The 22,580-nt window shown below is 45.6% G+C and overlaps 1 protein-coding gene across 1 annotated transcript in view; it reads right to left on the reverse strand.

Annotated features, from left to right (window-relative positions):
• Positions 1–450: 450 nt before the first annotated feature.
• Positions 451–22,580, reverse strand: part of LOC108520909 (inositol hexakisphosphate and diphosphoinositol-pentakisphosphate kinase 1) — a 28,599-nt gene continuing 6,469 nt past the window's right edge. The window contains exons 9-28 of the mRNA XM_017860463.1: positions 22,564–22,579; positions 22,308–22,417; positions 22,139–22,221; positions 21,811–21,942; positions 21,532–21,653; positions 21,078–21,260; positions 18,626–18,767; positions 18,217–18,440; positions 17,767–17,894; positions 17,444–17,558; positions 17,165–17,272; positions 16,128–16,244; positions 15,822–15,987; positions 12,818–12,919; positions 12,419–12,499; positions 9,117–9,248; positions 8,356–8,418; positions 4,685–4,867; positions 3,062–3,199; positions 451–875 (exon numbers count right to left, since the gene is read on the reverse strand). Of these exons, the coding sequence (XP_017715952.1) occupies positions 832–875; positions 3,062–3,199; positions 4,685–4,867; positions 8,356–8,418; positions 9,117–9,248; positions 12,419–12,499; positions 12,818–12,919; positions 15,822–15,987; positions 16,128–16,244; positions 17,165–17,272; positions 17,444–17,558; positions 17,767–17,894; positions 18,217–18,440; positions 18,626–18,767; positions 21,078–21,260; positions 21,532–21,653; positions 21,811–21,942; positions 22,139–22,221; positions 22,308–22,417; positions 22,564–22,579 (2,389 nt within the window). The 3' untranslated portion in view covers positions 451–831. The remainder of the gene's footprint in view (positions 876–3,061; positions 3,200–4,684; positions 4,868–8,355; positions 8,419–9,116; positions 9,249–12,418; positions 12,500–12,817; positions 12,920–15,821; positions 15,988–16,127; positions 16,245–17,164; positions 17,273–17,443; positions 17,559–17,766; positions 17,895–18,216; positions 18,441–18,625; positions 18,768–21,077; positions 21,261–21,531; positions 21,654–21,810; positions 21,943–22,138; positions 22,222–22,307; positions 22,418–22,563; position 22,580) is intronic.

A 22,580-nucleotide genomic window follows, 5' to 3' on the forward strand; every position in this document is an offset into this window, starting at 1 on the left:
CCAACATGGTGAAACCCCGTCTCTCCTAAAAAATACAAAAATTGACTGGGTATGGTGGCACGCACCTGTAGTCCCAACTATTCGGGAGGCTGAGGCAGGAGAACTGCCTGAAGCTGGGAAGTGAAGGTTGCAGTAAGCCAAGATTGTGCCACTGCACTCCAGTCTGGCAACAGAGCGAAACTCCATCTCAAAAAAAAAGAAAAAAAGAAAAAAAAAAGTGCATTCTGGCCAGGTGTAGTGGCTCACACCTGTAACCCTAGCACCTTTGGGAGGCCGAGGTGGGTGGATCACCTGAGGTCAGGAGTTCGAGACCAGCCTGGCCAACATGGCGAAATCCCATCTCTACTAAAAATACAAAACTTAGTCGGACATGGTGGCACTCCAGCCTGGGTGACAGAGCGAAACTCCATCTCAAAAAAAAAAAAAAAAAAAAAAAAAAAAGTGCATTCTGAGACCAGGCACAGGTTGTTCATTTGCCTTACAATGTTTTTAAGGAATGCTCTTTGCACAGCCACTTTTCTGCCCTGAGTTAGAGTTAGACAAAACAAAGGTAGGCACTTTGTGTCAATCCTTCAAGTAGCCCACCAACAAATTAGAACAGACAAAATTCTTTGAGAATAAGGTCTTCTCTGCTCCCTCTGGAACCCGGAACCAGGGTCCTACATTGAGAACATGGGCTGCCATCTTCAAGAGTACAACCAAGCCAGGGAGGCGGGGTGGGGCAAGAGTGAGTAAAAATGCTGCAAAGCTTTTCTGCCATTTTTAGGTTGCCTCTTCCTGGATTCAGCATTCTCCTGGTTACTGCAAATCTTTTACTATTCTCCAGAGTTCTCAAAATGTTGGTTCTGACAGTTTCTTCTTACTTTTTGGTGTTTCTGTGGATGAACAAGCCCTTAGAGTTACCTACCACATGATTTAAGTTTTACATTTAGATTTCTGATCCATATGGAGTTTATCCTAGTATACAGTGGGGGTTCAATTTTAATTGTTGTCAAATGGCTATTCAATTACCCCAGTCTATTTACTAAAAGTCTTTCTGGATGGGTGTGGTGGCTCACACCAGTAATCCCAGCACTTTGGGAGGCTGAGGCAGGTGGATCACCTGAGGTCAGGAGTTCAAGACCAGCCTGGGCAACATGGCAAAACCCCATCTCTACTAAAAATACAAAAATTAGCCAGGCATGGTGGCTAGTGCCTGTAATACCAGCTATTCAGGAGGCTGAGGCAGGGAGAACTGCTTGAACCCGAGAGACAGAGGTTGCAGTGAACTGAGGTCCTGCCACTGCACTCCAGCTTGGGTGACAGAGTGAGACTCTGTCTCAAAAAAAGTCTTTCTGTCATACCTGTAATACCAGTGCTTTGAGAGGTCAAGGCAAGAGGATCGTTTGAGCCCAGGAGTTTCCGACTGCAGTGAGCTATGATCACAAAAATCAAAACTAAAATGACGTTTTATAGAATGATTTAAAATGTGGTAGGGCTAGTATTTGCTTGCTCTTCTTTTCAGGGTTTTCTTCACTTCTCACTCTCTCTCTCTCTCTTTTTTCTGTGGTAGAACCTTGCTCTGTCCACCCAGGATGGAGCACAGTGGTGTGATCATAGCTCACTGCAGCCTTGAACTCCTGGGTTCAAGTGATCCTCCCGCTTCAACATCCCAAGTAGATAAGAGTACAGGCACACACCACCATGCATAGCTTTTTTTTTTCCCCCCCAAAGAGATGGGGATCTCACTATGTTACAGAGGCTAGTCCCTTTTTCTTTCTTTTTTTTTGAGATGGAGTCTCGCTCTGTCACCCAGGCTGGAGTGCAGTGGCGCAATCTCGGCTCACTGCAAGCTCCACCTCCCAGGTTCATGCCATTCTCCTGGCTCAGCCTCCCAAGTAGCTGGGACTACAGGCACTCACCACCACGCCCGGCTAATTTTTTGTATTTTTAGTAGAGACAGGGTTTCAGCATGTTAGCCAGGATGGTCTCGATCTCCTGACCTCGTGATCTGCTCATCTCGGCCTCCCAAAGTTCTGGGATTACAGGTGTGAGCCACTGCACCTGGCCTGCACAGGCTAGTCTTGAACTCCTGGCCTCAGCAATCCTCCTACCTCAGCCTCAAGAGTTGCTGGGATTACAAACGTGAGCCACTGCACCCAACTCACTCTTCACTGTTCTTATTTTTCAATGAAAACTTCAGAAGTGATTTGATTTTAGAAAAACCATATTTTTATTGGGATTATGCTGAATTAATTACCTTAGGAAGGAGTGATATTTCTATGATGTTTAGTTGGCCTATGCAATTATCCTTTTTTTTTTTTTTTTTTTTTGAGATGGAGTCTCCCTCTGTCACCCAGGCTGGAGCGCAGTGGCATGATCTTGGCTCACAGCAACCTCCGCCTCCCGGGCTCAAGTAATTCTCCTGCCTTAGATTCCCAAGTAGCTAGGACTACAGGCACATACCACCATGCTCGGCTAATGTTTGTATTTTTTTGTTTGCTTTTTTTTCGTTTGTTTGTTTGTTTTTTGAGATGGAGTCTCACTCTGTTGCCAGGCTGGAGTGTAGTGGCATGATCTCGGCTCACTCCAACCTCTGCCTCCCAGGTTCAAGCGATTCTCCTGCCTCAGCCTCCTAGGTAGCTGGGACTACAGGTGCACACCACCATGCCCATCTAATTTTGGTATTTTTAGTAGAGACAGGGTTTCACCACGTTGGCCAGGATGGTCTCCATCTCTTGACCTTGTGATCCGCCCACCTAGCCCTGCCAAAGTGCTGGGATTACAGGCGTGAGCCAATGCGCCCGGCCGTATTTTTTTTTTTCAGTAGCGACAGGGTTTCACCATGTTGGCCAGGCTTGTCTCAAACTCCTAACCTCAGGTGATCCACCTGCCTTGGCCTCCCAAAGTGCTGGGATAACAGACACAAACCACCGCGCCCAGCCACCAATTATACATTTTTAAGGGTACTTTTGTGTCTTTGTGGATTGCCTAACTAGCTTTTTAATTTACTACTTTCTTATATTCTAGGAAGCATGGGCATGGGGGCAGACAGAAGAGTAAAAAATAAAAGTATCCATACCTGCAGATGCCTGTGCCTGGGCATCAGTGTGGCGCTGGCAGACTCTACTCAAGAATTCACTCACTTGTCGTAGGGAAAGGGCATTATGCAGTGTTTCCAGAGGGTAGATGGTAGGCACCATGGAACACCCTTCAAATCCTGTTTGAAAAGAGATGGGCAAAGTCAATGTTATTCCTGCCAGATATACCCCAACTGGACAAGGAAGCATGGAGAGTCCCTGAGAACCATCAGGAGAGTCCGTGGCTTTTGGAGTGTGGGGTATCCAAGACTCTTAGGAGAGGGAACTCTTTAGAGCCCCTAGGGGAGTCTCTTTTTCTCACTTTCAGATTTCCTAAAATATCTACCTGCTAAGGCCTCCAGGTGAATCAAATCACCTCTCATGCTACCTATGGAGACCTTGCAATGTCCCATAGAAAAATAAACAGAATCCCAGTAGGGTAAGCACCAACATTGTTCTCACACTTTCTGGGGGAATAAAACAAGGATCCAGAGGTAAGGGGTGAAACTGCAGATCTAACATGAGATAGGGAGGTCAGGGAACTGGGAAGAAACAGCAGATTTTGGGTATCATGAATAAGAGAACCAGATTAAGGAGAAGGACATGGAATCTGAGAAGGGGTTCATGCAAATTTAGGATGTCGGTAGAAAGGCTAGAGTACTTGGATGCAAACTGGAGGGCATGCAATACACATGAAGCTCAGCCCAGGAAAACCACATGCATGAACAGGATGGGGATAGAAGTTCTTTCTTGACAGTTTCCATCACATCAAAGCTTCACCCTTCTGATCTACTGGAAAACCCCAGACTTGCTAGGATCTTTGTACTTCACCAGAAAAATGAGGCAAATGCCCTAGAAAAAAGAAAAAGCACTGATTTTCTGCTCGAAACCCAAGAATTCCAATGTAGGTCTATCAGTCTGGGTGGGGTCAAGGGTAAACATAAATATGTAACCCTAATACTAGGGACTGGTGATGGAAAAAATGTCCCCATTGGAGGATCAAGAAAAACACATCCCAACCACTTTCTCAGTCCCCAATCTTTCCTATGCCTCCTCAACATCTCCTTAAAGGGACTAAGGATATGCGGGACAACAATGTCGATGCAAGACAGCTTCCTGTTTACCAGTGACTAAAGCCCGTAACTCAAAAGGGTTATAACCTGACCATCTTCTAAGCTCTGTCCTTTGTTTGCCCCAAGGATACAATTGAGGCTTCTGTGCCTCAATTTCCCCCATGATCTAATGGCAGGAGGGCAGGAAAGTTACTGCCTCTAGCTCTTCAGAGTGGCTAGAAAAACATTTGGATTTGAAGATGGTGGCAGTAGAGTGTTAGAGTGATAAGAACAGATTCCAAGGCAAGAGATTACTCCTGTATTGAACAGAACTAGGGGATGAGTAACATTAGGGGGCGGTGAGAAAGAAGAATAGGAAGGGATGAGCAGCCAATGCTACAGCTACCAGGCAGTCCGGCCCCAATCCCATCCAAGCCACTAAAATGCAAGTTACATAATCTCAAGGCAAACAGGAGAAAGAAATAGGTGGGCTCTCCTGCCAGAAGTGCAATAAGCAAAGCAGTCAGTCCCAGCCAGGGTAGTGGCAGCAGCCAGCTTGGCGGCAGGGGGTACCGTAGAGGCACTCGGGATCATCCTGGCCTGAGCGCAGCCAGTTCCGGAAGAGGCGCAGGTGGTAGGAGCACTGGTGCAGGTGATGCGCCAGCGTGGCATCCAAGGAGACTGGCCGGCCCCCTGTACAGTCAGAGGAAAAACTGCGCAGCAACCGGACCACAGGGTGCTGGTCATCCAGCAGCTCTGGAGGGGGTGAGGGGACCACGGCAGGAAGCACAAAGATAGAGAAAGAGAAGAGGGAGAGACAATGAGGGGGGCACTGACTAGCACAAGCATTACTGGGAGGTGGGGACACTCAGATCCAAGGTGAGCTAAGAGAGAAGCGGAGATGGTCAGAGCCACTGGGCATCTCTTGCAGGGAAGAAGAGTGGTGTCATCACACAACGAGTCTGAAAGAAGGGATAAGTGAGACTTCATCATACAGCAATGTCCTCCCCTTCCTCCTTGAGCATAATTGAGTCGGTGCTTGTAGACAGCAGTCACATCATTGTGAACAGGGGTGAGCTGGCAGTTTTGTGGCTGGGAGTCTTGACTACAGCTTCAGGATCCCTCATCATTGGATGAACCCTACTTAGGGCCTGCATTCTCAGGTGAATGGATTTATGAAGTAGGCATAAAAATGAAAAGTTCAAAGGCACTCCAAGAAGAGTCTCAAGGATGGTATTGGTATCAAGACAGTCAAGCTAAAAAGGCTCTTTTTTAGGGCAGGCCTTCTGGACCACACTCTAAGATAGCCAAAGACAGGGATGGTATTAGGCAGCTGGCACAGGAGACTGACAGGAAACCAGATGTAGAACTCCTTTAAAACGGTATGTGTGGAAAATGGAATCAATATGTGAAAATACCAATATTGACTAACCATCCTTGACCTTACTGTTGTTTAAACAATCACTTAAAAAAAAAAAAAAAAGTACACATAAAACTCAGGACTTAGAGATACTGTATCCATTATGAAGCTGAAAGTTAGATAAAATTTTATTTTCTTCCCACTGCTGGTGAGTCTAACTGCACATTTTTCAGCTGGTGAGTGGAAAAGCTTTGATTCTGAACCCCTCATTTTAGCTACTTGGCAAACTTTGTGGATGCATGTAATTGAGCTACAAAAGGTTGAAGGCAGTCAAAGGCATGTGGAGAGGAGTGTAAGAGGAACAACAGGGAAAGATCTTAGAGAAAAGGTATGGGATCTTAAGACATGATGTGAGGATGGACAAGAACTTGAATACGGGATGTTGGTATAGAGAAGGTAGAATCAAGGCAGCTGAGGATGACTGCTCAAAACTCCCAGACCAGAACTGGCTCCACAAGGTGATCCCATGAGACTGTGGTCTTCAGAGACCTTAGCTTGGATGTCAGGACAGATTTCAGCTCTACCTAGGCTAATCTTGTGAGCACTAACTGTATGTACCAATGGTCACATAGTTACATGGGTCCCTAGAAGATAATGGACTTGACAAATCCAGTGGTCACATGCTGACATTCTGGATGAGCCTGAGCCACAGTCTTTCCCACTTTATTAATTTACTTTGGTGAGTTCAGTGTGCAGTTTAGTAACAGGCTATACTTGTGTGCTGGATATAGTTCCAGGATATAACAGCAGCTTATCAGGAACAGAGGCAGGGATAGGCTGAGGGCTGCTCTCCCATCAAAGTGTGAAGACATACTGCCTTGCCTCTTTTCCAAAGCCAGGTCCAGTATGTCTAGCTGCTGTTTCAAAGCCAGATATCATGGCAAGGAGATGGTGATGACAGAGCTGCTGTGACTTATCTGCAACTACAGACAAAACATCCACTTTGTAATTGTTGGTCAGTTAAGCAAGATCTTGGCCATGAAGGAGAGCCTTCATATTTCTTGAGAGTCAAATTGAATCTAGATAATCTTCCTCAGCAAGTGACATACAGCTCCAAATTTCTGCTGTTGTCAACAGGTAGAACCCAGATTCTGGCTTCTTAAGCATATTAGCCTCCAAGCTCCAGCACAAGAAAAACAAAGGAGGCCACAAGACCCCTGAGGAAGTGTGCAGGGTATTGGGGATCTTAAATTTGTTTTCCTGCACAATACCTGCATTATCCAGCTCTTTTTTCCTCACCTCCTTTTGACAGAATTAAATCTTCTTCAATGGGTGAGGCTGCTAAACAGGGCTTTGGGGAACTGGAGGTACATAGGTCTGAGGGTCTGCTTTATGGACTTGGGTCTTTTCTTATGGCACCTAAGAACTAGGAGATATGTGATTTAGCTCTGATTTGAGTAGCCCACGTTCCTCGTACTATACTGTGGACCCTAAGTCCAAGTCCCAGGCTGTGCTATTGATGCATCAGGTTCTATTCTGGAGATGGCTGTGGCACATGAAGGACAGAAGAGCTTGAAGCTAAATGAGCGGGCACACCCATGAGGCTCTGAATGGGAATTCCTGCCACAGGCACAATTGGGAGCCTGGGGGCAGGGATAAACTGAGCCAGCATAGGCTAGTCAACCTAGGGAGAGATTTCAGCAGTGCCTTGTGAAGATGTACAACCTGACTGGGCTAAAATCTAGCAGCTGTCACTTGCTAGGCAATAGGAGATTAGCATATAGAGGTTTTCTAGTCTAATTTTACTTCCCTCAGAGAGTCTTGGCTCTTGAACAGAAGAAAACCATACCTAAAAAACTAGATTTACCTTGAAGACAAAATATAATACAGAGAGAAAAATAAGGATACCAAGGATAAAACTTACAAAGAGAGTGAGCCTCGGTTCTCCTGCTATACCCTACAAAGAGACCATACCCCTCAATTTATGGTTTACAGAGATCTCCAAGCTCTCCCACCGCAGTGTGGGCAGACCCGGTTCTTCAATGTTCTTAAAATATTATTCATTCCTAAGCTCCCCCAGAATCCCCAGCAGACATCTCATAGGTAGGCTGGTGCCACATGGAAACTACACTTAAAAACTCAAGGTACGGTCCTTTTTCTTTTACCTACTACCTCCTACTCTTTTCTTTTTATTTTTTATCCCAAAGCAACCTGGGCTCTTGTTTTCTAGGCCCAGGCACTAGGTTAGTAGTAACATAAAGCAAATGTCAGGAGCACAAGAGCCACACAACATACACATAATGGCAGGAGAAAGAAATATGGAGATGGGAAACTATATACTCAAGACTAACACCCATATAAGTAGGCTTAGGAGCTGGGAACTGCAGCATTGCTCCAAAAGAGGAACAAACTAGTTATCCACATCTACCCCAACAAAAGAGTTGGAGAAAAAACAGAAAGATCAAAGTTATATAAGCCGAGGAATTGGGGGTATGGGAGAAGAGAAGAAATGGAATCAATCTAGGAAACACTATTCCCATCCTAAGAAGGGTAACCATCATATCTGTACACAGCCTGGCAGTCATGTGATAGGAAAGGGAGAGGTTTTGATGGTGTTTTGGTGGTGATGCTGACAAAAGTGATGACGGTGATTATGGAAGTAAGACCCTGAGTTGCCACAGGGATGGGGCAGCCAGGCTGCAACCAAGACTAAGGCTGTCACAAGGAAACCATCCCAGGAGGGACACTTAGTGAGTGGCTCATTCAGAGACAGCAGGGTGTCAACACAGTGGAAAGAGAGGCAAAGTCAGTGTCAAAACTCAGAGTCAAGTGTCTAGAGGTGACATGGTGAGGAGGAATGACATTGAGTCAGAAGCAAACGTACCGTTAGTCGGATGCTTTGCAAACGACACAGAAAATCGTTTTACGGCCGGGACAAACAAGAGCTCTGGGGAGAAAAGACATCATGGGGATTATACCCACCCTTGTCCCCACCCTCTGTTCTGGAGTTTGCCCGCAAGATAGTCTGTTCTTTAAAGTTAGTTATCTGTCCTGCTCCCCTCCCCATCCCTTGGATTTCTAACTAACACATGTCAATCTCTTCCTTTGGTAAATCTCTCAGGAATCTATGTGTCATCTCTACCACAATACACCCCTACAAACAACCCTAATTTTACCACTGTGTCCTCTTTCTGGTCATTTGGAAATAAAATCGTCACAGAAATATTCATCCCTTCCCCCAGTCTCTTTCCATATTATCTTTTCTGCCTTAGCTGAGCAACATTCCCTTCCCTAAACCCAGTTTGCTGGATTTTATTTGAGGTTTCACTATATTCCTCCCAACCATGCATCATCCTCCTTGGTCCTTACCCCTACAGGCCAGAATCCAGGAAAGAGTACAAACTGATGCAGCAGGACTGTATGTGGGAGATTATGAAGGGATAAGCATAAATAATAGTATTTTTATGGCAAGAGGGAATGCAAATGGAGAGGTGGAAGGGGTCCTGGTGCCTTCTCCTATCTATTACTGATGAAGAAAACTTGTTATAAGGCCAATGTCATCTTAAGCATGAATAGTTCTTGAGCTATGTCCTTGCTGAGAGACAAGTGAAAAAAGGAGTTATCCCCCAAAACCCACCCACATACCATCTCGGTGCTTCAGACTGGCAGGTGGTAGCTTTTTGCCATGGCTGCGGGCGTAGTCCTGAAGATTCGGGGCGCTGGAGGAGCCACCCAGCACTGTGGTGCTGAACAGCCCTGTGCACTGTGAGCCTGCAAGGCCGGGAGTGTGTTAGTAGCCACGTAAAGCCACAACTATCACACAGAACTATACACAACTTCACATAACATCAAGACACACACAGCCATTCAGAGCCACCACCATGTGGCCATTCCACATAACCACAAATGGCTTTACACTTCTGCATAGTCACAGTGGGCAAGCAAAAGGGGGATTCTTCTGAAGAGTTACATGGCAGAGACAAGAGGCCACTACAAATGCAGGGTTAGTCATATTAGGGGATTCAACGCTACTGAAAGGGATAGACTGTGCTCTCCAGGTGGCTCTCAGAAATGCTCAAATTATAGGTACGTCCCTCTAGATTCCCCCTAGATTTAATTGGGCACCCCTTACCCTGGATATATAGCTTAAGAAACTCAGAAATCTAGTCCTTGTAGGTTTGAAAGGAAAAGCCTTCGACTGAAGCTAGAAGACTGATTCTGAACACTCAGCTGGCACCCTTCTGATCCTTCCTAAGCTTTTCATTCAACATCCCCTCCCTTCAGGCCTTTTTACCTTTCCCAAGAATGAAAGTATGAGGCTCACAATTTTTTTTTTTTTTTAAGACAGGATCTAACTCTGTTGCCCAGGCTGGAGTGCAGTGGCACAATCATAGCTCACTGCAGCCTTGGTCTCCCAGGCTCAAGTGATCCTCCCACCTTAGCTTCCCAAGTAGATGGGATCGCAAGCATACACCATCATGCCTGGACAATTTTTTTGTTTTCAGTAGAAACGAGGTCTCACTATGTTGCCCAGTTGGTCTCCCGAGCTCAAGTGACCCTCCCACCTTGGCCTCCCATAATGCTGGGATTGTAGGTGTGAGCCACAGCCCCCTGTCTCATTGAATTTTTTAAGCTAGAAGGGACTCAGAGACCATCCAGTTCAACTTTCTTATTTTAGAGATGAGGAAACCGAGATCCAAAAGGGACCTCCTTTGCTCAAGGTCACCTAGTTTTTTAGAAGTTAAGCTGGACTAGAATCCAGGTCTCCTGACTCTGACGACCAATTGTATTGTTAGAAAATAAATAACTATTTTTTGGGAACCAGCACAGTTTCTGAAGTCAAGATGGACACAAATTGAAGGGCATGTGAAGAATCAATTAATTGCATGTAAAGCATGCCTATTATGTGATGAGCACCCTACTAAGAAGGAATACAGGAAACAACATAAAGACATGTTTTTTTCTGCTCTCAAAAATGTATTATCTTGTAAGCCTATGCTGCAAGCCAGTTGCCCACACATATAAATTCAAAGAAAGCAAAGAGAACTCCATTGCCAATAAGAGGATTAAATAAAATTTGAATATTCTCTCAAGTATGGAATAAGTCAGACCAGTCACTGTCCCCAACATTTGATCTAGAGGAGGGTTAGGACTCCACGGTCCCTTCTCCTACTATAGCCTATAAGGACAGAGTTGTCAAGAAGAAACAAGACTGACACCCAAGTTCTCAGGATTTGCCTCCCTATTTCCAAATCCATCTTAGCCAAGACCCTGGATTTGGCTTGTGACTTAACATTCATAGGGTTTCCCTATGGATGGAGTGGAAAGGAGTTCAATTCCCTTGAGGCCACCAAGAAGGGACCATGGTTTCAGGGGTCCCAGGATTTCGGGGTCACCAGAGCAATCAGGAAGTTCAAATGGCTGATGATTCCAACCCAGGAATTCAGGACCTCTCCTCTATACAGCAACTTCCTCCACCTTTCACGTTCAAACAGGCTCTGGAATGAGATTCCAGAGAGTAATAACAGTTGCTAAATATGACTGCTTTTCTTCAGCGAAGCTAAAACTAGCTGGCTCTATCCCAGACCACCCCAAGCTTTGTCCTACATACACTTCCTCCACTGAATACTTTTCTGGTGCAGTCGTGCCAACTCTGTTCTGCCCAGTCCTCAGATCATCTCAGAGGGTGTCTCTACCTTACCCACCACCCTAATCTTGCCAACCAGCTCATGTCCACAACTTCTGCCTTGTTCCCCTTGTAAGCATACCCCATGGCCCACTTAACTGGGCCAACCACACCCTAATCTCCCTTTTTTCTATCTGCCTGGAACCTATTCCTACTGGGATCTGGGAAGAAGGCCATGTCATAGGGGTACACTACTGTGTGTTCGGTTTTGGTTTGTTTTTCTTTTTCTTTTTGTAATTTTGAGATGGAGGTCAACTCTGTCACCCAGGTCAGGCTGGAGTATAGGCACAATCACAGCTCAACTTCGCAACCTCCATCCTTCTGGATCCAAAGCAATCCTCATGTCCTTCAAACCTCCCCAGTAGACTGGGATTACAGGCCATGGGGTCCCACCATGCCCCCAGCTAATTTTTGTATTTTAAGTAGAGATGGTTTCAACTATGTTGGCCAGGCTAGTTCCTCAGAACTCCCTGACCTCAAGTGATCGCTTGTTCCCCTCGGTCCCCAAAAGTGCTGGATATTATAGGCATCAAGCCACTGCGCCTGGACCAGATCATTACATACCTTTGGTCAATTTACTTCCTTCACAGCCCCAGAACTATCTTTCCTCATTTTCAGGAATCTAGAAGGCAACTATTCCCTCAATAAAATAGCCCCTGGAAAGTTTATCAAAACCTTTCTCCCTCTTGCTCATCCAAAAGCTGACACATTTTGCCAAGAAATGGGTCCAAGGGAAAAAAGCAAACAAAAAAATAGAGGCCAAATAGAATGATAGGACAAGACAGAAAGAGCAAGGGACCAAGTCCCAGGCCCCAACACAATCATCCGACCCTCCCCAGTTCTAGTTACTGGCTTCACAAGGCACTGTGCCAAAGAGATAGTTTTTCTTCCCAAGGACCGACCCCCCACCCAAAGAAATACCCAATACCCTCTGAGGTTGGCCCTTCCTGCCCGTCTGGTGCTCTCAAAAAGTTGAAATGATGTTCGTCTCCCCTTTCCAGGGGATCCAAAAACAAAGGAGACATTTCCTTAAAGTCCTGAGAGAATGCCCTCCCTGCCAACTACCAAACCAGTCTCCAAGACTTGTCCCGTTTTTCCAGAAGGAAGGGAAAAAGTTTACAGGATTTAAGCAATGATTGGGAGAAAGGGCATGTGGGAGGAAGGGGCAAGAGTGGGGATGGAAAAACACAGGTTCCAGGAGGAAAGACAGTGGCACAATGTTCAAATGAAGGGAAATACATGTTACGAGGTTGCCAAGTACCTCTATTTATAGCTCCTGTTCTCGGATTAACCCCTGAAGGTTCAGAGTCCCCTCCCATGGGCCTTAAGGCCTGGGAGCAGACTGGAGGACAGATAAAGGAATGAGAAGGGAAAGCCAGAAAAAATGCCTTTTTGGCCAGGGAACAGGTGATTGGGTAATATAAAACCAAGAGATAACACCTTCACCTGGGGAGAAACAACCATCTGATCCAAGTTCAACATTCTAACCATGGCTTCCCCATAACTTCCATCCTCTATTCCTACCGTGCCTCCACCTGATAATCTCCACCTGACTGGATGGTCACCAAACCCAAAAGACCAAAGGTTCCCACAATAAAAACCTGAAAAGAACAGACAGACAACCCCCATTTGTTCCAACAATAGGTAGAAGGCTGCAAACCATAACCGTAAAGCCCACTCCATGCTTCAATTCTGGTGGTGGGCCCCGTGAAGATGAAAAGAGCCCGGTAGCCCACCAGCTGAGATGAAGTCTCAGAAAGTAAAACCCCTGCAGAACAAAAGACTCTATATTAATCCATTTTTGCCGACCTCAACCAAAGCATAAAAACCCAGGTCCTAAATTCCCTGTCCCTACCAAAGCCAAAGCAATGGTAGAAAGTTTGAAAACCAAAAGGATTCTATAGGTAGAAGAGGGATGAAAGGAACAGAAAGTGCCCCACTTTTATGGAAGGAACTGTCCTGGGGGCATCTTTCCTATATCTAGAAGCCTACTTTCTATTTTCCAAGATGCCCTTTTTTCCCCAGAGCCCTTCCCATTCCCATCGAGTTTGGAAAGAAATCATTATTCAACCATTCCCAAGTTCCAGCAAGCCAAGTTTCCCTAATGTTCCATCCACCCCCCACAAACTCAAGATAACCCAATCACAAATGGCTCCAGCCCACAAATAAGAAAGTCTGGGCCCTCTCTTCTTCCATGGGACAGCGTGGCACTGGGGCAACCATACTATATTCTTGGTTTGAACCAAGAAGCCCTCCCCCTCCAACTAATCCCTCAACCCCTAGAAACAAAAACAGAATTCTTACAATCCACAAGGCCCCATCCACACAACCCCAATACACACATCATCCCACCTAGATAGTGCGAGTCCCCTAGATCCCAAAAAGGCAAAGACAAGAATGAAAACAGGAAGGTAAAGGTAGGGATGGGACACCTGGGTGCAAAGGGATGCCAAGGAAGTGGGGGACACAGCCCGGGGCTGTAAAAGGCCCCGATGGCTGGGAAGGCCGGGGGAAGGTCTCCGACCTCCCTGGCGGCCGCCGTCCCGCGCAAGGGATGAGGTCCAGGTCCCCTGTGCACTGCGATGTTCATGACCTGCAAATCAACCGGTGGAAAGCCGGTCCACGCTCCTTTAAACCCAGGATCCCAAAAGCCCAGTGCCCACAGGCAAGAGCTATACAGGGGCTAGAGAGGATGACCAGCAAGGGCATAAGCTTTGCTATGAAAGGTCCATAAGTGTTATAATCAAACAGTTAAAAAGTTATGAGAATGACAAGAGGAGAAAAGGATGGGGGAAGGACAAGTGGGATCCTAATATTTATAAGCCAAGAATACATATTAATATTAGACTTGAGGCTCTGTGACCCAAGGAGAGAGAGATGATTTTCGGTCATTGCAAAACTGAAAGGAAAATACCTGGGACCAACCATCACCCTGGATAGCCCAGGGTCTAAGCAGTAACTTGATAAAGAAGAATGTGGAATTTACAATAGGGCTTCCTATAGCCCCTGAAAGAAAGAAAATCAAAATCTTATCAGCCGAGAGATGATACTACTGAGACTTCCTTTGCCTGTGCCTTCTTTTTTTACATTTTTTAATTAAAAAATTTTTTTTTGTAGAGACAGGATCTTGCCCTGTTGCCCAGGCTGGTTTTGAACTCCTGGCCTCAAATGATTCTCCCACTTAGGCCTCCCAAAGTGTTTGGATTACAGGTGTGATTCACCACACCCAGCTGCCTATGTCTTATAACTGCATAAACCACAAGAAAATGGTGGTGGGGGGCGAGGGGCGTGGTTCAAGCACAACAGCACCAGGAGAGACTAGCAGACCACGTGAATAGGAAAGACATTTGGAGGAGCAGTTTATTGATGGAAGATTATGCGTCATTCTATCCATGTGATTTACTGCATGTGAGTATGAAGGGTAATAGAGTACTACGGATACCAACTTACACTCAAAGATAAAATAATGTATATCCTACCTAAAGAAACTGTGCATATTACCAATGTCAATTTCACCTTAAAATAATCAGGAAGTAAAGGATGAATCAAAAGAAGAGACTGCAGTTCATCTTCTCAGCTTTCTCCAAAATCTGAATTGCAAACCTTTTGCTGAACCTAGGTCAGCTCATTATGGATTCTTCTGATAGATCCCTAAAATGGAAAAACCAATTCCTCTAAGATAGAGACCTGGCACTGAGCCAGGTGAACAGAGTCATTAGGACAGAGCAGAATCTAAATCAGATAGTCAAAGTCTCTGAGACAGGGATAAATTGTGGTGTCAAAATGAATGTAAGTGATACAGAAGGAGCTAGATAGGAAAAAAAAGGGAGGGGGGATATAATTGGGCCAAAGACAGAAACAGTTTTTCCAGGAAAAAGACCAAAACAAAAAGCTCAGATGGTTAGCTGGACATAATGTGAGATTAATAACACTTACTTCCTTTAGGCTAAAGATCTAGAACCAGAACTAAGACAAACTTCAAGAATAGCAGAATACAGGCCCATGCTGATAAAGATCCTCATCAGAACAAGAGGAAGACAGACAAAGCTCTTGGCTGACCCACTTTCTGGAACGACAGTACAGAAAAAGTGCCAGGTATTTGCTCCTATCTGAGCTATAATTTTTACCCAAGGTGACCAAGAGCTGGAGAGGACCGGACCTTAAATATCAATTGTATTGTTACTATATTACTGTCTGTTGAGCATCTATAAGGTGGATACTACTCACATTTTAGAGGTGAAAAAAAATTGAGGCTTAGAGAAGTTAAGGCCAGAGAAGTGTAGAGAAGTTACCCAGCAAGTCACACAGCTTCCAAGTATCAGACTGGGATTTTAGCCCAGAGTTCAAGCTGTTTCTACTAGATTTCATTTTAAAGAACTACCTTTTCAAATTCATCCAGAGCCCTCCTCCTTAATCTTATCTCTTTAAACCCTTATCTCTCAGGCACCCCTCAGTGGCAACTCTTTAATCTGAGACGTAGCAACCAGGTTAAAGAAGCTCTATTGAGAGACCAGCTTGAAAGAGAGATTAAGTAAAACATCAATCAGAGCAGGAGGACTCTGCTTCAAGTCCCAAGAGTACCCCCAAGGGGATCTAGAGGATCTGTGGATATAGTCCTATGAGCACTGCCACCCCTTCATTTCTTTCCCAAGGACCTCTCATTACCTCCATGGAACCAGCTTTTCGGTTACGAATGAGGGGTGATCTCCTTGGGAGGCCAGGGCCCTCAGGAGGCTGGGGTGAAGTCTGCAATGCCCGGTCTGGCTCATCTGATGCCTTTCCTGGACACAGGTTCTCCATACTGCCTTGGTTGGTTTTCATCTCCTCATTCTATACAAAAAAAGGCAGATAAGAGAGGTGTTAATGGCCTCCAAACTCCTAATCCCAGACTACCCAACCCTTTTACTTTTCCCTGTACCGTTTCCCACCACTTGGTTCCTTCAGTCCCAAATCCCAGCACTCTGACCCACCTCAGAAGAGGCTGGACGGAATCCACAGCCAGTTGGGGCACTGCCTTCTTCCTCACCACCTTTCACTCCAGGGCTGAAGTGTAGCTCTACGTGGAACCGTTCCTCTGATAAGGGATCCTATGGGGCATCACCACAAGAGGGGGAAGTTGGGAGAAGCGGGATACTGTGGTGGAAGTAGAGAGGAACTCAAGAGGATTCATCCTCCCAGGAATTCAGTGTCTTGTCCCACTCCGGGGCTGACCTGTTATAGCTTCCTTTCAACTATATATTGTCTCTTACAGGATCCTCATTCCCTCGTCTCCACCATTTATGATTTCGTCATTGCACGTGACTTTTGAATTTCCAGCTTTACAACCGTTCCCATCACCTTCCACAATAACTCAGTTTGGCTATGGTGCATACAGCACATTTAAAGGTATCTTCTGGGCCGGGAGCAGTGGCTCACACCTGTAATTCTAGCACTTTGGGAGACTGGAGCAGGCAGATTACTTGAGTCCAGGAGTTCGAGACCAGCCCGGGCAACATGTTGAGAACCTATCTTCACAAAAAATACAAAAAATTAGCCAGGCATGGTGGCACATGTCTGTCATCCCAGCTGCTTGGGAGGTTGATGTGAGAGGATCACTTGAGCCCAGGAGGAGGAGGTTGCAAGGCTGCAGTGAGCTCAGATTGCAGCCCTGCACTCCAGCCTGGGTGACAGAGTGAGACCTTGTCTCAAAAAAAAAAAAGTATCATTGTGGAGCCATATGCAGAAGGTACATGTATAACCATGTTTAAGAAAATAAGACTTATAACATTGTCCCAAATTCCATACTCTTCCTAATGTCAGAGCTGTGTTCTAGGTGATCTCTCTGGCTCAGCAATATCCCAGAACATATTTTCTGTTCCAGTAAGAACCTCCTGGATGCTCTGTGTCATCTGTGCCTAAGTGCCATACCTAGCTGGATTCTCCAAATTATAAGGATAAGTGAGTTTTTTTAAAAATAGAAGTCAAAAGAAGGGGCCTTCCTCTCATACCTCACCTGCTAGCTCCTCACCTGTGTGTTGTCCTCATAAAGCATGATGACAATCTGGGTCATGTAGTTAAGCTCTGAGATGGCACTAAGATAATCCAAAGCTCGCTGCCATTGTGCATCCTGGGTCTCCTACCAAATGCAAAAAGAGGTAAGCCATTGCTTAAGGAAAAGGGAGGCAGGGAATGAGCAGGGAGCTAATGAGAAGGGAGAAAGCTTTCATTTAAAAAGCATGAGGAGAAGAGTGAAAGAATGCTGGGAAAAAAATCTGTTCACAGGCTAAAGAAGAAGGAGGATCCTTACATCAAGAAGTCCTCCATAACGGAAGACACTGAGTAGGGAGTGGACGTGGCTCTCACTGGTGAAATAGAGACGCGTTCGAACGTGGCGACCTGGGGAGAGCACGCCTCGGGAGTACCTGAGATAACAGCTAAATCACTCACACAGTCAGTTAATCCTCCTCCCACCCTTCTGCAAACTCTCTTCTCCCACCTCAAAGACTTCTCTCCTTTCCATCCCAAAATCTTGTCTATTCTTGCTTCCCCAGGCTGTCCCAGCCTTGATTCCCCCAAGACTCCCTGACATGCCCCTCCCTCCATCCAACACCCCTCCCAGCCCTCCCTCACAGGGGATGCAGCTTGTTGACAGACTCATCCTCGTGGGTTCTCTGCAGGTCAAGCAGTATCTTCCGCAACAGTGGAAGACAGAAGCCCACAGCAATTTCCAGTTTCTCCTCCCGGCTGATCCCGTACTCCTAGGGGCCACAGGCCAGGAATAAATACCTCAATAAATCTTGTTTTCTCATGCCTCATATTCCCAGGACCAAGATCATGCCTGTCTTCACCTCACGTCTAGGGCTTCTTTCATATCCACTACATTCCCCCTCTTCCAGGTGTCTCCTGAATTAGCCTCCTGTACTTACCAAGAGCCAGACTGGACCCTGAGAAATGTAGAAACTCAACTTATTCCTCCTCCAAGTGGCTTTCCTCTAGTCCCAAATCACCCTTCCTTTCTACCTTTTCTCTTTCCTTCCCAACATCCTCATCCCCAGGCTAGGTCCCTTATACAAGACACACCTGGGGAATGACCACATCAGCCAATGCCTTAGAGAGACGGAGCAACTCTGCTGTGCCTTCAAGTCCCAGACTCCCATTGTGCTGCACATCATACTTGACACAGTCATAGATGTCAGGGATCTTACTGATATCATAGCGCCCACTCTTCTGTCGAAAGTCACGCTCCAGCTTGCTCCAACGCTGTAGCATTAGCTCTAGTGTCTCACTGTGGTAGAGCTGCAGGTCTGGAAGAAAGGCAGAAATCAGATAAGAATCAAAGATTTTACCTCCAACCAAAGACCTGACGACTCTGAAGTAGAACCAGAGGGAGGAGGAGGCCTGGTCTCTGACATTTAGGAGATGACACAAGAATGCCTGAGAAACCCATCCATACCCGAGACCTTGAAGGGAAGATAGTATTCATACCCACCTACAGACCTGGGGTCCTGCATTCGTTCCCGGATCTGGTGGGTGAGGTTTTCGATCAGGGCAAATACCTGATCACAGACCTTCACAGGATTCTGGATGATAGTCATGGAGTTGAGCAGGGAAATACTTCTGGTGGGAGCCAGCTATGAAGAATTGAGAGAAGAAAAGAAAGATAAGCTCAGCACTAATTGCCCAGATTCCTGTGAGCTTATTACACAGAGACTACCCACAATACAGATCTGTATGCTGGTTCACTCCAGTGAGCATTCTTAGGTTACTGGGCATAGTAGCAGCTCTAGGCCTTCAGGTAAGGGCACTGCTCTAGCATATAGTCATCTAAGAAGGATTGATTTTAAGAGTCTTAGAGTCCAGAGAAAATAAAACAGACCTAAGTTCTTTTCTTGAGGGCTCTAGAATACACATGGAAAATACTGGAGAATAAGGATTAAACCAAAATCCCTCAAAATCTCCACAGAATGTTTTCATGAGTAGAGATCAGAGATAACATCATCTTCTTCCTCTAAACAAGATGCTAGCCTGAGCCTAGAGTAGAAATGCTGCCTCAAAACTGGGTTCCGACTCAGGCTTTTAGGACAGTAACAGTCAATGAGAAATGGGGAGGGAGAATCAAGATTGTGGCTGAAAATGCCCAATTCTATTCAGGTCCTCACAAGTTTCATTCTTGCTTGCAAAAGAAGGCAAGGCAGAAAAGGAAAGCTGCCTTAGCTTTTTTGAGTCTGACAGTGAGCAACAGATTAGGAAATAAAGGAGCAACGTCCTGTTCCTTATCAAGTCCTACTCAGAGAACACAGAAAATGTTACGGGATCATAGCAATGTGTTTACTTAGCTCATTTAAGAACCAATCAGAAATGTTACACAACAGTGTAAATACATGTAATGCTACTGAACTGTACACTTCAAAATGATTAAAGTAGCACCACAATTTTAAATTTTTAAACTTTTTTTAAAAGAACCTATCAGAAACGAGGAGTGGGAAGAGTAGAAAACCACTGCCTGGTAAATTGTGGCCTAGATATGCAGGAAAAAGAATGACCATATTGGGTAATGGCATATACTAGAATTAATACTGTAAAACAATGTAACAGCCTGGGTTTTGGAGTTCGACTCCTTGGGTTTGTATTAGCTGGATGACATGAGGAAAATTGCTTAGATTCTTCTGAGCCTAGGTTTCCTCATCTGTAAAATGGGAAGAAAGTCCTTGTGATCTGTAGTCCTCGTAGTGCTTTAAAGATCACCATCAATTATTTGTCTTCCTTCCCTTCCCTTAAAACTGGCTGGCCTGGTGACTGCTTAACCAATAAAAAATAACAAAGTTATGTTGTGCTAATTCTGGGCCTACACTTTAAGAAAGCTTCTAAGCTTCTGCTTTTTTTTTTTTTTTTTTTTGAGGCAGAGTCTCGCTCTGTCGCCCAGGCTGGAGTGCAGTGGCCGGATCTCAGCTCACTGCAAACTCCGCCTCCCGGGTTCACGCCATTCTGCCTCAGCCTCCCGAGTAGCTGGGACTACAGGCGCCCGCCACCTCGTCCGGCTAGTTTTTTGTATTTTTTTAGTAGAAACGGGGTTTCACTGTGTTAGCCAGGATGGTCTCGATCTCCTGACCTCGTGATCCGTCCATCTCGGCCTCCCAAAGTGCTGGGATTACAGGCTTGAGCCACTGCGCCCGGCCAAGCTTCTGCTTTTGAATATCCCTACAGCTACCATTTAATACATCCAACTATCATGCTACGGAAACCATATGAAGAACCATGTGGAGAAAAGAGGCACTGAGATTACTGGGAGAGCATGCAGAGGGAGAGAGCCAGCCATCCCACAATCCCAGCTGAAATTCCAGATGGTTCCAGCTCCAGTCAATATCTGACTGCAATTTCAGGAGAGACTCCAAGCAAGATCAGATGAGCCTGGAACTGTGAAAGATAATAAAATGGTTGTTGTTTTAGATTACTATGTTTTGGGGTAGTTTATTATGCAACAATGGATAACTGAAACATTCTTTAGTTCAGGGTCCTTGGGATCTGAGCTGTGCTTTGGAATGAGAATGTGTGGGAATTTAGAAGTGAATACAGTATATACGCCATATGTATATAATACCTCCAACAGGGCCTATGGCACAACCAAACACATTAATATTTCTGCCACAAAATGCATGACTATTTACACTAAGTGGCAAAACTAAGGATTATAAAATCTTATGACAGTTTGTGTCAGGTTTAGCTGCCAAATGAATCTTAATGTCAAGAAAAAATCTTTTAACTTTCAAAATTACGCATAACAGACTGTGGACCTGTATGTATCTCAAAGGGTTGCTGTAAGGATTAAATAATATGTGTAAAACAACTAAAACAGTGCCTGGCATGCAGTAAATACCGCTATTATTGATCCCTACTATTGAGAATTCTAGGACTTGGGGATCCAGGTTATTTTAGAGCCTGACCTGGTCGTAGTCCTCAGGGCCAAAGGGCGCATCCTGCTGTAAAATATGGTGCAGCCGAGCCTTCACCCGGTGCTGGCAGCTGCTCAAGGAATCCCCATCGCTGTCCAGTAGCCCATTCATGTTGGCACTCTTCACCATTTGCACCAAAATGGGTGTCAGCTCCCCTTCTAGAGCCAGAAGGCCCTAAAGAGAAAGCACAAGGTCTATTTCTTTCCCTTGCAGGTCAGTATCCCTAGGCCTAGATGGTCCCAGGGATCGAATGGGACCTGGTTGAAGAGATGGGGCCTACCCTCACTGATAATTCTCAGCTCATTCTCAGTAGTACAAAATGGGTCCAATACATGCAGAAACTTCTGAGTTGGCCTACAAGCACCCTGAAATGCTCCAACTGGTTCTCTAAATTCTCTGCTTCTCTACCTAATGGAAACTGGGACTATAGAACTGTAGTATGCACCTTGGCGAAGGCAGCAGCAGTCATCTGAACACGACCCTCATCAGAGGCATAGATCTTGAGATCATGGCGGAAAGTGCTATGGAGACGAAGCAGCCCACAACCAGGGAAGCCAGCATAGTCACCTGGGGACAAAGCGGGGGACCAGGAATGGACTGCTATAAATACTCGTGAAGAAAAAATATTCATTTCCCCACTGTCTCTGTCACTTCATTTTCCTCAACTTACTCTCTAATCATGTTATCCCGGCCCCGCTATGTGTTTACTCCCCAAAACACTCACCCTGTCCTCCAGGGTACATGCAGCGAAAAGCTCGCCCCAGCTCCTCAGCCTGAACACGGCCAGCAGGAGTGAGTTCTCCACCCCACTTCAGTACCAGCAACAGAGATGGGGCCAGAGCCTCCCTCTGTGGATCTGAGGAAACAAGGGGCAGTGAATGGTCTAGATCTAAGAAAAGTAGTGGGAACATCTAAATGTTAGGTCTTCTGAGGAGACCAGAGACGTAATTTGGGGTATAGGTCATCTATAGGTGGGGAGAGAAGATAGACAAAAAATAAAATAAAAAGAACACAAGATCTGAGAGGTAATGGTAAGGGGGACTACATCTTACCTTGCCCCTCATTAGAAGCTTTTACTCCATGAGGGTAGTAAGTCAATTGTACCTTCCGGTTTATACCTGAGAAGTGACCATACCTGCAGGATAAAGTCACAGTTTATTTTCTGTTCCAGCACCCCAACTCTCACTGTTATTGGCTCCCTTTTGCTATCCCCTTTCTCACATCTCCAATACAGACTTCAGCTGCTCCAGTTTTCCAGTCTTCTCCTCGATCTCACCACCTGGTTCTTTCTCCAGTTCAGCCAACAACAGCCTTGTGATATCCAGCACCTCCTAGAGGAGATAATAAGGTATCCATGCAGAAGGCCAAGTCCTAGACAGTTACCTTTTGATCCTAGTCTTTCATCAACACTCCCAATGCCATACCCTCATTCTCTCTCTCATAGCACTGCTCCTCCTGGCCAGATTCACTACCTTACCTGGAGCTGCTCAGGTC

This window comes from Rhinopithecus bieti, unplaced genomic scaffold, assembly GCF_001698545.2.
Source record: "Rhinopithecus bieti isolate Rb0 unplaced genomic scaffold, ASM169854v2 scaffold_56643, whole genome shotgun sequence".
Classification (NCBI taxonomy): domain Eukaryota; kingdom Metazoa; phylum Chordata; class Mammalia; order Primates; family Cercopithecidae; genus Rhinopithecus; species Rhinopithecus bieti.